We start from the raw sequence: 18,042 nt of genomic DNA, 5'->3' as shown, positions 1-18,042 counted from the left end.
ATTTAATAAAAAAAAAGTTCCCGAATGTTTTATTCAATCCAAAAATGTAACAATATACAGCGTGTTCCATTTAAAAAAGTTTTGTCTAGTAGGACCGTAAATAACACACACACACACACACACACACACACACACTCTAGTTGTGTACTTACCAGACTATTTACTTAGAAATCGCTCTTCTTCGTTTCTATCAGTGTCTTGTGATTCGTATTTAGGAATTTCTAAAATGTCTAAACAATCACTATCAATCTTATTACGAGCAAGCATCATAATTTTGCTACTCCTATTCATTCTGAAACAATCTAGAAACAGAACAGAAAAATGCCAGAAAATCACGAGAATTTCAGAAGTCCCCCTACTGGAAGAAAATTATAGGTACCTACCTATTCGTCTTTATACTTGACGCTTGCTACACTCAACACACACCAGAACTGGCGAAAATAACCGAAAGAATAATATAATAATAATGACGCTTCATACGCGAATAAGTATATGATTAAAATAGATTTGTATATAGTTTACCCTTAACATTGATGCCAAGATGTGTGACGCTCTAGACGGGAACAAGTGTCCGTACAATATACTCAATGTAAATATACACATAATCTTCGGTAGCACCGCGCACGGTCTACACTAGGGTAAATACCAGCTTTCTTATTAAAAAACCACATATTATTGCATTTTGTCTAACTATTTTGATTAGGCTCTAAAATAATTCACAAATTATTTTGGATTCGTTATGGAAGGTCTATTGTCACATATTGATGGATGTAAATTAATACAGGGCGAGTGAAAATAAAGTACAAAAATTTCATTATAAAAGTCACTTTTTAAAGGGGTAAGGGGTAATGTACATGTTTATACGATTTGGCATAAAAAATTAAAGTGACTTGATTAAGGTCACCTGTTCCATAAATTTACAGTTTTGTAAATAACTGACAGCTACATTCACACACACTACCCATTAACCCTCATACTGTTTTATGGGGAAATTTTCTTTGCGGATATTTTCACTGATATTCTCTTGTGGTTAAAGATGTTCTTTTGTAATTTAAACACAACTATCACATAGATCCGATCTTTCATTTTGAATTATATTTATTATTTAATTTTTGTACTTCATTATTAATTAATAATAAATTTGGCCCTGCCAAAGTCATTTTTGACATCAAATTCAAAATTTGTCGAAAACGGTAAGACTATACAGGGCGTTCCATTTAACGAAACTTCCTGTATATATCAAAAATGTAAATGAAACTATGCCACTTTTATATTTAACTTTTAAAGGGGTAGGGAACCTTATTGCAGACACCCTGTACAAAGTTTATCTATGCTTATGGCCGATACCGAAATTGAACGGAAACATGAAAGGGACTGGTACTAGAAATCAAATTTCTTTTTTTAAATAAAAAAAAGGAAATCTGCCTCACAAGTGAAAATTTTGTACGAAATATATATACATACAACTTTTTTATTGTATAATTGTCTATTTTTATAATAAAATAAAATAACAATCTGCTTACATTAAGATTAATTAACAGATGAATGTTATATTACATGAAAACCAAAATACTGATTTATTTATTATATTTCTTTGGATATTAGCAACTCCTCCACGCCCAAGCGGCCTTGGTGTTTCCACACTCTGTACCGGGCTAAATCCTTCCTGGTTACCATGCCAATGACCTAAAAAAATTGAAGAGCTTATATCAGAATTATATCCATTTGTAATGACGTAATTTTTGTCTATCTGTATTTAATAGGTTTCGAACAGCGACGACAACACAGCTTTGTCAAAAAGGAACGTCGGATGGCTATTTTATCTTTAGTTAAGGTTATGTGAAACATCCACCACTGTCAGTCAAAAACATTGCTTTGCCGACTTGTCAAAAGTTTTTTCGAAAGGTTTTAAATAATGAGCAAGATCACATCAAATAGACGCCCCAAATTCCACTTGAACATGAAAATTAAATCAACGTATTTTTTAGTTTATTTTACCATTTCGTCAATGACTATTTTACAAAATTGGAAAATCTGACTCAATTTTTTTTTCAAATGATCGCTATTTCTGAACTCGTTGGAAATCAAAGGCATTTCTTACAAACATCATAAATGCACACCGCAAAAAATAGTCTCATTTTCTAAAATTAAACATCAATAGTTCAATTCGTTTAAATCGATTCAAATGTAAAGAAAGTGACTCGCCGGTGCAACAACTTTCTCATGTTGAACTACCAAAGGTTCTTAGTTCAATTCAACAAATCACAGTTTGATTTCATTTATCGCCCTGTTGGGCCGGATGAGGTTACAAAAAAACAGTCTTTTTTACCCAATTTAGACTAAACAAAATATGGACTCGGCATCAGGGTGGGGTCCCAATTCACTAATTAGAAAATATGACATCATTTCAATAACACCGTGTATGCGAAACAGACTGTACCCAGTGTTGATAGGGTTGCGGAATTCAACGGTCAAATTTTTTTGTGTCAATTGACCGCAATAATTTATAAAATGCAATGAAATTTATATTTATTTATTTATATTGTACGTTACGTTGCCATGACGTCGTTCTGAGAACTAAATGGCGTGCATATTTTTATTGGGATTCCCCGGATTGTACATCACAAACGCATAATAATTGATTATAAAACACATTATTATAAAATAATGAGGACTTTTAGGAGGTACCTCGGTTATTTTTTAAGATAGAAAGTTGCGGGTTACTCTACACTGTGCTCCTTTTTTGTGAAATTTAAGATGCCGTCAACAAAATTATTATGGCCCTCTCTTGGTTTTTGAGATGCGACGTGAAATCAACAACCATCGATTTTTCGAGCACCCTCGTATCTCTATTGTCTTTTAAGTCATTGAAGAGTCTAAGAAACTTTCTTATAGGATTTTTTGTAGAATCCAGTGGCGTAGTTTGTTTTTTACTTCCTCTAAATATATTTTTAATGGAGCACCCTTTATAATATTTTCTACATTAATTGGAAATCACTTAGGCTTTTGAGAAATATTTATTAGTATAATATAATATAAAGTTGTTTTGAAAATTAAGCTCAAAATTTATTTATTTTTTTCATATTTTATTTTATTTGTAGCAGTAGGCTATGCTTAACCTATTAAAAACAATATCTAAGTAAACAATTATTAACATACATTTAAAAATGTGTTTTATACGTTATTAATAACTATTTGTAAAAATTTTCAGCTTTTTATAGTCCATTATTACATTAATTAAGATAATATTATACCTAAAACTAATGTTCAAATTGGAGACCATTTTCTTGAATGCACAACTCCTACATTTTTCTTATTTTGTTAATGGCATTTAAAAGACTCCTTCGTAGAGTTTCAAAAGTTAAATCAATTGCACCTCGAAACTTCTGCTACAGATTCGCATCGTGTTTTATATACTTTATTTTGCATATGTCCCCATAAAAAGAAATGTAAAACTGAACTGTAAGATCTGCAGATTGTGGAGGCTATCTTATAAATCCGTTGGTAACTATCCATTTTTGTTAAGTTAAGAATTTTAATTAGACAATAGCAACATGATATAATGGGACTTTCAGAGACTTGATTAACAGCAAACAGACAACAGGGTTGTCCTTGTACGAATAGGCAAAGATGGCAGGGTTGGGGGAGTGGAGTTGTAAGTAAACCATAACTTAGAATTTAATGTTATGTTCGCGGCCACAGAAAATGTTTTGGAAACGGTCTGGATTGAAATAAAAGTTGCTACAGTAAAGTATGTGGTTATATCATTATATAGACCACCCAAAAGCAATTTTGACTCGTTTTTAAATATTTGGAGTCGAATTTGCAATTTTCTTCCAGCCAATATAATTTGCGGTGAAGATATAAATGCAGACCTATTACCTTTAACAGACTGCCAAACCAGAGACTTTTATGATTATATTGTTTCTCTTAATTTACAGTAAATTATTATAGTACCAACGCGAATTACAGATAAATCCTCCACCTTACTGGATATCATTCTTATATGTAGAGAAGTGCTGCAAAGTGATGTAACTAAAACCGGTAAAACAGTAAAATTTTTAAGAATCTGGAATTCTTATCTTTAACACCTTGAAAGGATATAATTTCAGTGTTGTGATACTTTTTATATTATTTGGCTGCGAACTAAATATTATATATAATATCTATTTTGTTTCTCATAAAATTTTTCACTGCGAGAAACCCTGTAGATTTATGACCGACATAGAAATAAAAATAAATGACTAAACAAACCTCATTTGTGTCGTTTACAATAGGTAAATGCCGAAGTCCCAGGGCTCTGAACAGTCTAAACATTCTAGGCAATGATGTCGACTAAAAAATTAAAAGTCCCATTAGTTTCCCTAAACTCGGAAAAAAAAGTTTCGGGTAAGTCTCATTAGGTACTTGCATGTAAAACCGTGTAAGGCGAAGGGTTCATAAACGGCCTCAAATCCACGTAAAAAGTTTTTTCTTCCTCGGTCAGCAACACTTCCTATGATAAATTTTCTTATATTGCGAAATAATCATTAATTTCTTTTTGACCTACAGTCACTGTCGGGTACCTGGGGTATTCTTCTCTGAACACGCTGGCACTCATAAACTCCCAATCTTCCGAAGTTTCATTAAAAATTTTCCTTTTAAGTATGACCAACAGCTGGGACCTCAATATTAGACCACGTATACGACCGTACGTTCTAACTTCAGCCTAAAACAAAAAAACTAAATTGTTCCTCTTGATAAGTATTACAGTAGTCGCACTTCATCTGACAATGGAGGATCGACAACTGGAAAACCGTTATAGCTCGTCAGCTTCATCAGTTCTGCAATGTGGCCGACGTTTTCCACGCATTTTAAAGTTACCACCGGGTGCGACATAACCTCACTAGCGTAGATGTTACGCGCTAACGGAGGCGGTTCCCACGGAAGTAGTGGGACTCCCGACAGCTGGATTAACGTGTCATATATGCCCTAAAAATTATCAAAATGAATATACTGGAGCACAGTGGAGATGGAAGGACCCTCTTCCAAAGAAGCCAGCCACCGACTATCAAACTATTCTAAACTACGACATTCATTGAATCCAAATAAGTGTATGATTAAGCTAAATTTTTTTGCTTCGCTAGAAATGTTTATTAGTCAATTTAGAACACATCCGCCCAATATTTTTGAAATGCTCAAACTAACCACGTGGTCGAACCCGCGAAAATCGACGGTGACGGGTGACGTCACGATCCACTATTATCAGACGAATAGAAAAAACGAAGATACAATATCTGACAAAATTAAAGCAAAATTGAGCAATTTGATTACAAACAAAACCTTTTAATAACTTTAAGTTATTGACTGATGAAACTACAATAAAATAAAATTTTATGGTAGTAGATAAATGATTGTCATAAATGGTTTCCAAAGAAAAGTAAAATTAAATCACTTCTTCGTTAGAATTAATATTTGATTCATTATTCACACTGGATCCTCCTATGCCGAGTGTTGATAAATAAAATATGCGAATCATTCTGCTAGCTTCTTCACAACTGAACTTTTCTTTAGCCTTTCACCAAAATGAAGAAAAAAAGTGTCTCTAATCTAAACAACTTGGAAAATGCCTATTTTTGTAGTTTTTCAATATTTGATCCACATATTTGCCAACATGTTAAAAAAGTGGTAACAGTTCACGTTTTTGTTATAATTGTTTTGATATTTCACGGGATCATATTGGTTAAGTTGGAGACACTTTTTTTTTTCAAAGTCAAATATTTTAAAAAACGTTTATATACAGGTATAGGATATTATCTACAAAATATATTTAGAATTTCAGACTGTCTCAAAATATAAGTTGGGTGTGTAAAAGTAGCCTGTGAAAGTTTCTTTGAAATTAATATTTGGCACAATATCCTTAATTTTCAATCATAGCTTCGCAAGGTCTACTTTCTTCACTAATGGAGTTCCACCGTTTTTAATTTCTTGGAATAATTCGGCCCGATTTTTGAAATATTTTTTCTCCCTCCCTTCACCCTCTCCTCCCTCCATACTCTCTCCCTCCCCTCTCCCTCCTCTCTCTCAGTTATTCAGAAGTTGATTACAATCAAATCAAATTTATGCAGGAGGCTGTTCTATCTAGCCCACATCTATGCCTAGATCAATAACAATTCTTACCTCGTTGAAGAAATCGCCTGTCCATTTGGCAGAAATTACCGACAGGATGAGGGGCAGCGCAAACGTTATATTTCCAGTGCACTCCATTAGTATAACGGTAAGACTGATGGTCATCCTTACGACTCCGCCTAGTTGAGCAGCTGCTCCGATCAAAGCGTACTTTCCGGGGTGTGCGATGTTCTAAATGTAAAATATCAATATGTAAGAAAAATGTAAAAAATAACGCAAACACTCCCTTTCAAAATAAACGCACCACATACAATTTCCGACTTATTTGTATTTAAAAACGTCTCCCAAAAATATTAGCATTTACTGCATTCTTTTATGTGCTAAGTCAATATTTAACAAAGGAGCTTTAATTGATTCAATTAGAAGATAGGTATAAACCTGTGTCGTGGTCTATATTATTGTGGTGTATGATTGTTTGCATTGGCCCACGAATTTTTCTTACATAGAAGATAGTATCATTGTTTTATCGAATAAAATCTGGTGTTCTGTTTCTTGGCCGATCTCTGCCTGTCTGCTTGACGGTTCTTTTAGGTTGCTTGATATTTATCGACCTGTTCCTCAGATATATTTTTTCTATGCAGAAAACATGTGCTGTCTGTTATTCAGTTTCCCCCAAGGCTTTGAACAAAAATTCTTTATTTTTTAAACTTTTACTGTGAAATGATAGTGATAATCAGAATTCTTGATTACACCTTACTCACCCTAATTTTTTTCGTACTTAAAACATTTTAGAAGTAAAAAGTGCTCAAAGTACCCCGTTTCCCCGTACATCCTGCATATAAATACAATTTGCTAATGTAATATTATTATCTAGTTAGAGTGAGGGGTTAACACTTGAAATGGATCACCTCTGTACACACTCACCTCTGGATAAATATAAAACATGCCGATGGATATCAGGCGACCCCAAGCGGCGCCTGTCAGCAGGGTGGGTATGAAAAGGCCGTTGGACGAAGACAGCCCGAAAGTCCACGAAGCTAAGAAAAAGTAGATAACGACAAACACAGCCAGGGACAGCGCGTTGTGGGTGTTGGGAGGATCGTGGAACAGCGACTTCACCGAAGCCTCGGGCGTCTGAAACCATATACTAGCCGGAACGTTGATCTGTCCGTCCAAACAGTAAATCTGCACATTTTAAACGATAACCGTGAATTTTAAAATAACAACGTCAAATTGTATTGAAATACCTGAGTGGGATACTTTGTTGGGTCCTGACCCAGCGGCTGGCAGTCGTTTATTAGAAACATCATCAGGAAACCCAGAGTTGCGCTAACTGCTGCGACGATGCAGGCTTCGATTACTTTAAGCCATCTTGCTTGCACGTACCTTTTTTTACGTACATAAATATTAGAGTTGCACCATTGCACGTACCATTAAAAATAGATGTAAAACTTGAGTTGTTCTTGGATTGAAGTTGTTCAATAATGACAAAATTTTAAAATTTTAGATTAGATTATTATTATCATTATTATTATTATTATTAGTATTATTATTTACAGACTCAGAAACGATTCACGTTGGTACGGATTTATGGTTTTCATAAAATTCTTTAAAACTATCCTAATTTTAACGATTTTATATCTCCTACGGTTTCATGCTATCCCGTCCTTATATTGGACATACTGTACAGAAATAACAATTTCGAGAACTAAATTTTAATCTATCTCACTATGATTTTACCAATACATATTTTGCCTTCTTGGAAGAACAAAATTCAGTTTTTGAGTTATATGCGTGACTGCAAAAACCATTTAATTATCAATGTTTACAGCGAGATGGTGCAGTGTCATTATGAAAATAAGTTGAAGTTTGTGAACCGTTTGGTAGAAAAACGTCACATTTTCAGTTACGAATCGATTGCAGAGATGACATAAATTTTTGGTTCTAAAAATTTTGCGTTGTGACTCTTAAGTTCATACAGGTAGATCAATACAAAATACTTAATTTTTATTAAGGTGCATCATTTCCAAAGTGACTGTCTTATAGATAAAAGTTGAGCATTTTTTTAAAGTCAGTCGTTAATTAATTTTTAAAGAACGTATCCTGTCAAGACTGGAACAAGAGCAGGACAAAAATAATTTGATAGGCAATTTTGAAGTTGTTGCTGATCTAACTGTACAACCTGTACTACCTTGCCCAAAAGGAGATGCGTCAACCTTTTATTTTCCTTGGAATTACCTGTGTATAATTTAACGTCCTATAATTTGAAATCTAAAGAGGATAGATGCTATGTCTGGCATGAGGCCGAAGGTAACAGAGTGAATGACATTGGCACATGCGTACTTTAGTATTTAAAAGGATTAGAGCCTAAGAATTTTACCATTAATGAAAACCTTGATGTATTTTTCCAAACACACAATTGCTGCGGTGACCAAAAAAATCGCTTTAGGATAGCCACTTATCAGTATGCAGCCAATCCAGAAATTTTTAGTGAAAAAACACCGCCAAAACGAAGGTCCACTCTCTCATTGAACGGCATATCAAAAAGTTCACCGAGAAGCGGTCCACTTTACACTCCAGATAATCGTTTTACGCTTACTCACAAAGGTAAACTGTATGAAGTTGTAGAAATGAACCATCAAGATTTCATGAATTTAAAAGACTTGGAATGCGGATTTATTCAAATTATTCAACTTAAACTTCTCCAAGATTGAATAATAATAGTAATATAGTCAAAAGTGCTTACAAGAAAAAGCCAGGTATTAATGATAAGATGAAAAAAGAGCTTCTTGCTCTTTTCAGGTTAAAAGTGATTCCTTTCTATTATTATAGTTTTTATGAAAATTTGCAAAACGATTTTTTTTTGGTGAATTATTTTTTATAGTTGAATATAATATATATTAATAATAATAATAATAATAATAATAATATAAGAATATTCTGTTTTATTTTTCAACACAAGATTGTAAATTTATTCCTTAGTGTTCAGAAACTAGTAGAATCACATTGAGTTCAGATGTCTATGCGTAGATATTTAAGAATACTTGGGAAATATCATTTTTATTACTACATTTAGTTGTTCATTTAAACCTCTGTTTTAACAGCAAAATAATCTTTGTATCTTTTTTGAGACCTGTTTTCGAAATCTTTTGATGGAGAAAAAGACAAGACACATTTAAAAAGAAAATTGTACAATTTTTTTTGTCTTTATTTTACTAGACTTATATCAATAATTTCACTTATTTTTTGTCGATTTGACTCAATATCGTTATTTTCACGAGTTTAATCTAGGATTGCTTTTTGGCATATTCATTACGGACCATACTTTATTTATTTTTGTTTTTTTATTTCATTAATCTTGAAATACATTTGTTGAGGTTGTTCAACAATAGCAAAATTCTTGAAATTTTTAAATTTTATTCAATGATTTATAAAAGAATATACATACATACAAATACTATATAAATTAAATATTTTATATAAAAATGTTTACATACCTTAGTGATATTATTAGTGAATTAGGGAAGTACAAACATGAAATAACTGACCCGAATATTTTGATTTTCAAGTATAAATTTATGTTTATTGTTGGGTTATAACCGACTTAAATTACTAATATGTTTTCTATCATTTATAGCATTTATTTCTTTTTTAATTTATTTTTTAATTTCTTTTCAATGAGTTTTATTGTCAATTTTTTTCTTTTAAATTAAATTCATAGTTTGTTAGATTTTAATGTTTATGTAAAGCACTAAAATTATAACTACACGTGAAACCAAAAAATGGGAAGATTATATTACACTTCTTTTTTATTATAAGATTCTATAGAAGCATTAAATAAAAATTCTGTCATATCAAGTACCAACAACTAAATGGATATTATATGGGCTTACTGATTTCATCAACAGTGGTCACAACTTGTTATGGAATAATTACAAATTATGGCAAAAAATCATTACCATTCTTAATGCTTTTAATAATTTTGGTTCTAAATTACATTTGACTATTGAAATTAAGAAAGATAAAAAATACATTTCCTTTGCCTAGCGTTAAAAATAAATAATAACATAAAATCAAAATAGTTAGAAAAGATAACATGAACAAAAATTTTAGACAGGGAACCGAGATAAAAAAAAATCAAAGAATAATACAATTAATCAGAAATATGTTGCAATACTATATTTAAATAAAATATCTGAAAAAATATAACTTTCTTAATATATCACAGTTTGTGACAAATCTTACAAATTAATAAAATCAATTTTTACCCCATTAAAAAGTAACATTCCAGTTAAAAATATTATAAATGTATATAAACATACTAAAAATTAAAATTTTAACAAACCATGAATTTAATGTTAAAGAAACTAAAATTTTAACGCAAGATAATAATAATAAAAAAGTTCAATAAAACAAATGAGTCATATTAAAAGAGAAATAAATACTGTGAAGGATATCAGTAATTTAAGTCAATTATACCATAACTTAATAACACAATATAAATAAAAAATAAATTATTAGCAACTAATAATAAATATAAACTTGAAGTGAAAATATTAATGTCAGTTATTTCACATTTGTACTTTAATAATTCACCGGAAATATCACTAAGGTATATAAATATGTTTAACAATATATTTAATGTATATTATATTTTTATGTATTATATATTCCCGTGATGTTAGTTGTATAGCACTAGATCTATTGTTAAACCTGTAGTAACAGCATTTTCTAGGGTGATTAGAATTATAATTAAGATTTGTTGTCTTTATCTCATTATCATCAAGATTTCTTATTAAAGTTAAGGCAAGAAATTTTGTTTTCAAATATCTAAGACATCCGGTATGTACAAGGTGTTTTAAAAAAAATGTACCACCGTTGGAGCGGAGATTGTTCACGTAAAAATAAGACTTTTTTTATATCAACAATCTGCTTCGTTTCGTAGTTACAGGGTGCTATTATTTTAAATTTTTCTGATTTACTCCAGATTTGTCCAAAACAACTTTAGCAATTCCGATAAAAATTGAAGGCTATAAGTTATCTAAAATAGTGCATATTTTATTACAAAAAGAGTTTTGACAACTTGACCACTGGCGTGCGTATTGGCTATCGCTGCAATACTTTTCTACAAAAACCTGAGCGCTACTGACATTTCTTTGTTTAATAGCAAAATAAAGAGGCTGTTTATTGCCTATTAAACGCCATCTTTTAAACGTTTGTCGATTTAGATTTCTTTATTGAGATAAATGCATTTATGTTGTGTTATGGACTGTATTGAATATCTTTATATTTTAAAGATTCTCAAGGCATTTAATTTAAACCAAGTATAATTAAAGGTTTCTAAAATCTATTTCTTTAAATCACTTTTACCCTCCAAATGGTCGTTTTGTATAAATTTGGAGTAAATAACCTATGTTGATATAAAAAAGTCTTATTTTTAATAGAGAAATCTCCCATCTGGCGATGGCACGCGTTTTTTGAAACACCCTGTATAATATTCACGTCAACGTAAAGTAGCTTACCTCATTCGGAACACGGTAATCTTGTAATTGATGTGATTCCACAGCGCCCCCAGGAGGCCGCCAATGCAACCCATGATGATAAACAGCGGAAGTTCGAACATTTCGTATTTGAACGTCTCGAATTTGCCCAAATTTAAAAGGCCCGGATAGGTCAAATCTCCAGGCGCCCCGTGATAAGCGGACAAGACAAAGTTTAAAGTGAACGTCGACATAATCGACGCGAAGAATGTTTTCCATGTAAGACTCTGGTTCCAGAAACTGGCGCCCTCTTCCAAAGAGAACAACACACCACCTGGAAATAAAATGCGTTATAAGCTACCCTCACATAACTTTTTAATTTGCCAGAAATGTAAAAAACGCCAAATATTGTTCAAGAACACCAATTCAGAGCCCGTGCAAATCGTCTGTGACGTCTCTTAGAAATAAGCAAACATTTTAAATTAAGCTTGAATCTCCTGGTGCCATCTAATTTCAGCTATTATGCGAATAAAAAAAAAGTTTTTGTCAGATTCTTTAAGGGAACGAATTCGTGTTATTTGTCCCTTGAGAAACGATGTTTCACAAGTACTAATCAATAACCTATTAGTACTAGCAGAAAGTAGATGTCAAACTATATTTAAAAGAAAAAAAAAGGTATTGATCACAGAGATCAGAGAGCGTTTATTTAGTCCATTGAATAAGAATATAATACAATGTAAGAAAAAAGAAGTCTTATCGAATTGCAAAATCGCCAATCTTAATAATAAAGGGTTAAAGGTTTTAGACTAGTTTAAAAATCCTTTTCGGCTGACGGATCGTGACGTCACAAAGCGTTTTCATGTGACGTCATATTTAATATTTAATTTAATTTAATATTTAATATTTAATTATTTAATATTTATTCCGAGAAAAATAATAATTATGTGGACTCAAATTTACATTTTTCTTAACGATGTATATGTGAATGCAGAATTCTAACCTATTGGGGCACCGAAAGCGGCAGCTACACCAGCGGCAGCGCCTCCAGACACAAAATCGCGCTTCTCGTGGTCTTCTCGAAAATATTGAAATAATTTGAAGTCCCTGTTGAAAGTGGTGCTTTTCCCTTGAGACAAACCTGCGGCGATGACTGCTCCGGAATGAATCATAGGGCCTTCCTTAAATTAATTAAATATATATAGACATATAAAAAGGGGTGCTTCTAGTAATTCGCGGAAAAATATACTAAGTGAATCGACAATGAGAAAATGCTGGAAAGTATTTTCTAGTTTAAGTGATGACCGCCAGGGGCGCGTATTAGGGTCCTAGCACATATTTTTTGCATTGAATGAAAATGCTTAGTAAGATTTAAAAAGTATTTCCCTTAAATATTTTTACCAGAAGCGAAATATGAATTAACAATTAAAATTTGAAACGGACAATTTCCCGCTAACAAAATAATGTGAACATTTCAGTTGTTGGTGACGTCACGAGGTACGTTTTCGTGTTTTAAGTTATCAGCATTAACATTTTTCGTGCGTTTTCAGTTAATTTTGAATTGAAAATGGGTTATCGTTATTGCATGGTGCCAGATTGTAAAACTGAGGTAATTTCTGCCAAAGGGAAAAGCATTAATTAAATTTAAAAAAACAAATGAATAATATAGTTAAAAGCTATTAGACGTGAACATTAACAAACCACGTTTACTTTTGTGAAGACCATTTTAACATAAGTATTTTATTTCTTATTTGTTTAAAAATGTAATGTACTCTAAAAAACTACTTTCCAAATAATTCAGAGAAAAATAAATAGCAGCCTATATTAACACTTCTGTTTGTTGTACTGAAGTGGCTTTTACTTCTAGTAAATTTAATTTTCTACTTTTTGAAACAGCGTGTAAAATATCGAAATTGTCGTCAAAATTGTGTTTTTCTAAATTTAAATGTATAGCGTAATTAGAATCTGAACTATTGTTTTTAAATGATCGTCGATGTTCGTTGATACGTTTTTTGAAAGATCTACCTGTTTGTCCAATATAAATCTTAGAACATGATCCGCAATTCAATCTATAGATTCCAGAATTCTGGGATCTATTAGATTTAGATTTATTGCTTTTAACAAATTTTCTAAAATCAGCGACCATCAAGAAATCCACCAAAGGCAGATTATTAGATTGTGCTTTTGAAAATTCTTGGGCCATATTGGAAATATGGAAATATCACAAATAACAACTACACGAAGGCAATAAATTCAAACCACGAGGAATAAAATCAAACAAAACCACGGACCAAACAATATGAAACGTAAGCGACAATGTCCCACGTAACTCATGACCTCGCGACCAATGATGTCAATATTAAAGGACGCGGACGAGCTTTCTAGAATTAATTAGTTAGAGATTAATTAATAATTCTGGAACAATATTTTAGAAGGTAATTAAAAAGTTTTCATGTCAATCTAAAAATATGTGCCTATTACCATCTTGAATCTTAAAACCCGGTTTCTCAAAAATTTTCTTATATTCACTGCACTTGAAGTGAGTACCTTTTCAAACATACGATAGAATCAAATGTTTTTGTTTATTGCTCCTATCTGTCTCTAAGAGAGGGTATTGGAATATTTGCCGATATAAATATTGAGCCTATAACCTTGTAATAACCTTGGATTCTCTAAAAATAGCTTTTCCTAGGCTATCATTCGTATTATTTCTTTATTTATTTATTTACAATAACAATAAGTAGAATTAAGTGGCAGCACTCAAACGGAACACATCAGAACGAAATGAGCGGAGGCTGCCGACAAAAGGATCGAGCTTTAAACAGTTGCACGCTTATAGTAAGGGGTGAATAAACTCCATAATTTGCGCGATGGTAAGGTATGCGGAACATTGAGTTATCACAGCTTCTGTAATATGCATTAAATTGTATGCTATGTAAAAGAGCTGGACAATAATACCAACCATTCAGAATCTTAAAGAGAGAAACTAAATCACTCTGAGATCTTCTGGTTTGAAGAGTATCAATATTGAAGGCATTAGCTAAATTACTGTAGTTGATCTGATACCCATTACAGATATTGATATGCATGCGTCTTTGAAACCAGAGATATTAAAAATACTTTGATGAAATAATTTGACCTGAGACATAATTATTAATACGAAGCAAGTGAGTATGACCAGACAGAAAACACTTAATCCATTGCACCAGCCCAGCCCTGAGGCCTATAGCTCTAAGTGTAGAGACAAGGTGCACATGACCCATCTGGTCGAATGCCTTTGAGAAATCCGTGTAGCGTAAAGGCGTTCAATAAAAATTGTTGGTAGGTGAGTAAATTTGTTACGGTAGATCTACTCTGTACAAAAAGTCTCTCACAAAATAACCTATCAAGCAGTTTAGAAACTACCGACTGTATGCAAACGCCTCTATAATTAGCGACATCACTGTTATTACCACTCATGTGAATCGGTACCAAAAAGCTAACCTACCTAAAGTCAGGAAAAATACCTGAAGACAAGGACAGGTTAAAAATATGCTGTAGTGGCCTACTCAAAGTACACACAAAATTCTTATTCAAGACTCATGGAATCCCGTCAGGGACATGCGAAAATCCAGTCTGTAAGTTCATAGTACTCTCAAACACATCAGTAAGTGAAACACCCATGGAGTTGAAGTCTAAACTATAGTTAAAACTATAATCACACCCTCACAGTTTTCATAGTGCTTTGCAAACAAGCCAACAATATCCTGACCACAGTCAGCAGAACTTCGCAAACTATTTACATGTTTCCAAAAAGCTTTTGGGTCATATGTGACATCCTGATTAATTCTGATTATATATGCACTGTATTACTACCAGATGGCATTTGTTGACATAATCACAACATAAAAATAATTTTCTATGTCGCTAGATGGTCAAATAAACCTCCGTATTTTGGACCTAAACTAAAATATTAATAAAAGATATTAAAATTTACAAAAAAGGTTGAATCATGTGAAGCATTATTAATATTGAATTATCCTGAATTTTGTCAAAATCAAAAGTTAATTTATTATTTAGGATGCCAAATGATATTTAAAATCAAAATACCATTTTATTTATCTTATAACTTTACAACATTATTTACCACATTTTGATATCCTTGATCATTTTTAATTAGTTTATTATTATTAGTTATCTTTTCATTAAAAATTAGATTTCATTAAATATATGCAGAAGTCTTACAGTCATTGTTACATATAGCACAAAGCTATAATTCCAAATCATTTAATTCTGGAGAAAGAAAATTAGGAAGTTACAAGTTCTGTCCACCCAGGTGCATTTTTTTTTTGGGTTTCCGCTCATCTCAATGAGACTTATCAGCAGGTTTAAGTTCTACTCTTTTCACCCATCTTGTGAACATTTCAAGGATATCCTCCATAATGTGATACAACATTTTAGGGTAAGGTTAGAATTATAATTTTCCACTAATTAGCAGTACAATTAATAAGAATTTGGAGAAAACAGATAACACTAACTTTCTAAAATTAAGTATAACTCACCTTTCCTCCAGCCAAACCCCCGACGACAGAGCAAATCACTCCTATACTTTTAACAAGCAGCGTCTTGATTCTTACCACCCTCGGCACCTTAACGCCATTTAAATAGCATTTTACCTGAGGAATTCCGCTGCCAGCAGCGATTGGTTCCACATAGGCCACTAGTAAAGAACCGACAAGAACTGGACCAACATTGCAAATCACCCAATAAAAATAAGGTATGTAAAGTTTTCCTTGGGTGACATAATGATCCACAGCTAATTTTGTTATAAAGAAAATATTTGATAATAGTACTTGATAAATATTAAAAATATTTTTATTTTAAATTATAATTTTGCAATTTATCTGTTTTTTTATGGTATTTTGCTTACTACTTAATACTTGTAATAAAAGATGAAAAGCAACATATTACAATTGTATGACTGACAAAATATCTGCCGGGTGGTTAAAACCCTAAATTAAAAAAATAAAACCATCGATATTTAATATTAAGATATAACTAAGCTAATAAAAGTTAGCAGTGCAATACAAGGTAGACCACTTACGTAATAATTAAACAGAGGGAAGTTTGGCAACCAACGTTATACGGGTTATATATATTAACAAAAAGGATACATTTACTAAGATGGGAGTATTTAATTTGACTCAATTCCTCTATGGATATGTCTACAACACAAGCAATCAATGCGGTACATACTCCAATCAACAAAAACACAAACCATCTGGCTATATTTTTGTGAACAATAAATTTGTAGCCTTTCTTGCGCTCTTCGTCTAATAGCAGATAATTCTCACAAGTATCATAATCTAAACTCTGAAAATAAATACATAATAAACTAATTTGTATCTAACCTGATGAGAACTGCACATACCTCGAACCTTGCAGATAACACATTCAATGATCCTATGTCCACTTTTTCCGTATTTGTTTGTGCTCTTCTCTCCACAGATGGGATGAGACTAGAATCTTCACCACTACAACTGGGAATAATAGCATCCTCTTCATCTTCATCAAACTGCAACTAAATTGTAGGTTAGATCTATAAAGGGAAAATGTGCACAGCAATTGTGAAAAACAAACCCTTCTAGCGTTTATAGAGCCTCGTTCGAATTCTGCGCTCTCTTCCATGACAGTAAGTTTCTTTCATGGAACCTTAAACGTTCGTTAATTCTTTATTGTTTTTATTTACGCCTTAGTCATAAATAATACAAGTATCACAATTGTGAATAATCATCTTTATCTAAGGGAAACAAAAAAAACCAAAACTAATGACTTTGGGATTCCTACATTTTTTCGTATTCTAGGCTTATGCTATTGGCCAAAGGAGCAGAATCATCGGCCATCTTATGCATTCAGTTAATCCTTTTTATACTGTGCTCGCAAATTAACACAACAACACAACGTTGCCGATCTGATATAATCTTTCGATTTAATCAAGAACTTAGGTCAAGGTTATAGTGGATGCATATTCTGACGAACTATTGTTCTCGTCAGGTTACGTACAAATTCCGTTGTGATTTGTGTTTATTGTTTGTTTATAAATTGGTTACTTTGACAATGGATGTGGAAAAACTAATCAGTTTAGTTTTTGAAAATAAATCTTTATGGGATATGAAGCAAAAAAACTATCATAATAGAGATACTTCTACATTCCCACTTAATTTTTTTTTATTGAAATTACGTAATGTATTTTTTGTTTACATTGCATTCCTTTCAATATTTTATGACGGTTTTTAAGTAAAAATATATTGGAATTGTGCTTTGCCGTAAGGGCTGTAAAAATAATTCTTGAAAACGTCTCGTATTCCTATACAGATATTTCATGGTTGTTTATTTTGTTCGGGTTGTGTTGGAACTCCTTCAATGTCAATTAGTCAATGTTAATTAGTAGATATTCAGGAGTTGGCATATTGAATTT

General features: G+C 32.1%; 1 protein-coding gene across 1 annotated transcript; it reads right to left on the bottom strand.

Moving 5' to 3' along the window:
* Positions 1–1,474: 1,474 nt before the first annotated feature.
* On the bottom strand, positions 1,475–17,413 carry LOC132699782 (H(+)/Cl(-) exchange transporter 7). Its single transcript, XM_060666668.1, has 14 exons — positions 17,205–17,413; positions 16,996–17,145; positions 16,739–16,937; positions 16,127–16,380; positions 12,589–12,766; positions 11,631–11,922; positions 7,356–7,494; positions 7,033–7,293; positions 6,160–6,339; positions 4,762–4,971; positions 4,550–4,708; positions 4,412–4,495; positions 4,255–4,335; positions 1,475–1,686 (listed from the first exon to the last, which is right to left on the bottom strand). Exons 1-14 carry the CDS (start codon positions 17,250–17,252, stop codon positions 1,585–1,587), a joined length of 2,337 nt encoding a protein of 778 aa, XP_060522651.1. The 5' UTR covers positions 17,253–17,413; the 3' UTR covers positions 1,475–1,584.
* Between the last annotated feature and the right edge of the window lie 629 nt (positions 17,414–18,042).

Source organism: Cylas formicarius, unplaced genomic scaffold (assembly GCF_029955315.1).
Source record: "Cylas formicarius isolate icCylForm1 unplaced genomic scaffold, icCylForm1.1 PGA_scaffold_3__17_contigs__length_32017465, whole genome shotgun sequence".
Taxonomy (NCBI): Eukaryota; Metazoa; Arthropoda; class Insecta; order Coleoptera; family Brentidae; genus Cylas; species Cylas formicarius.
Note: the sequence above shows the minus strand (reverse complement) of the source record. Positions and strands in the feature narration are given on the sequence as shown.

Coding starts and splice junctions, on each gene's coding strand:
- LOC132699782 (XM_060666668.1), bottom strand. CDS start 17,252: ATGGAAGAGAGCGCAGAATTCGAACGAGGCTCTATAAACGCTAGAAGG. Junction 7,495..11,630: donor ATTACCGTGTTCCGAATGAG/GTAAGCTACTTT, acceptor ACGTAAAAAAAG/GTACGTGCAAGCAAGATGGC. Junction 1,687..4,254: donor TTGTAAACGACACAAATGAG/GTTTGTTTAGTC, acceptor CAATTTTTTTAG/GTCATTGGCATGGTAACCAG.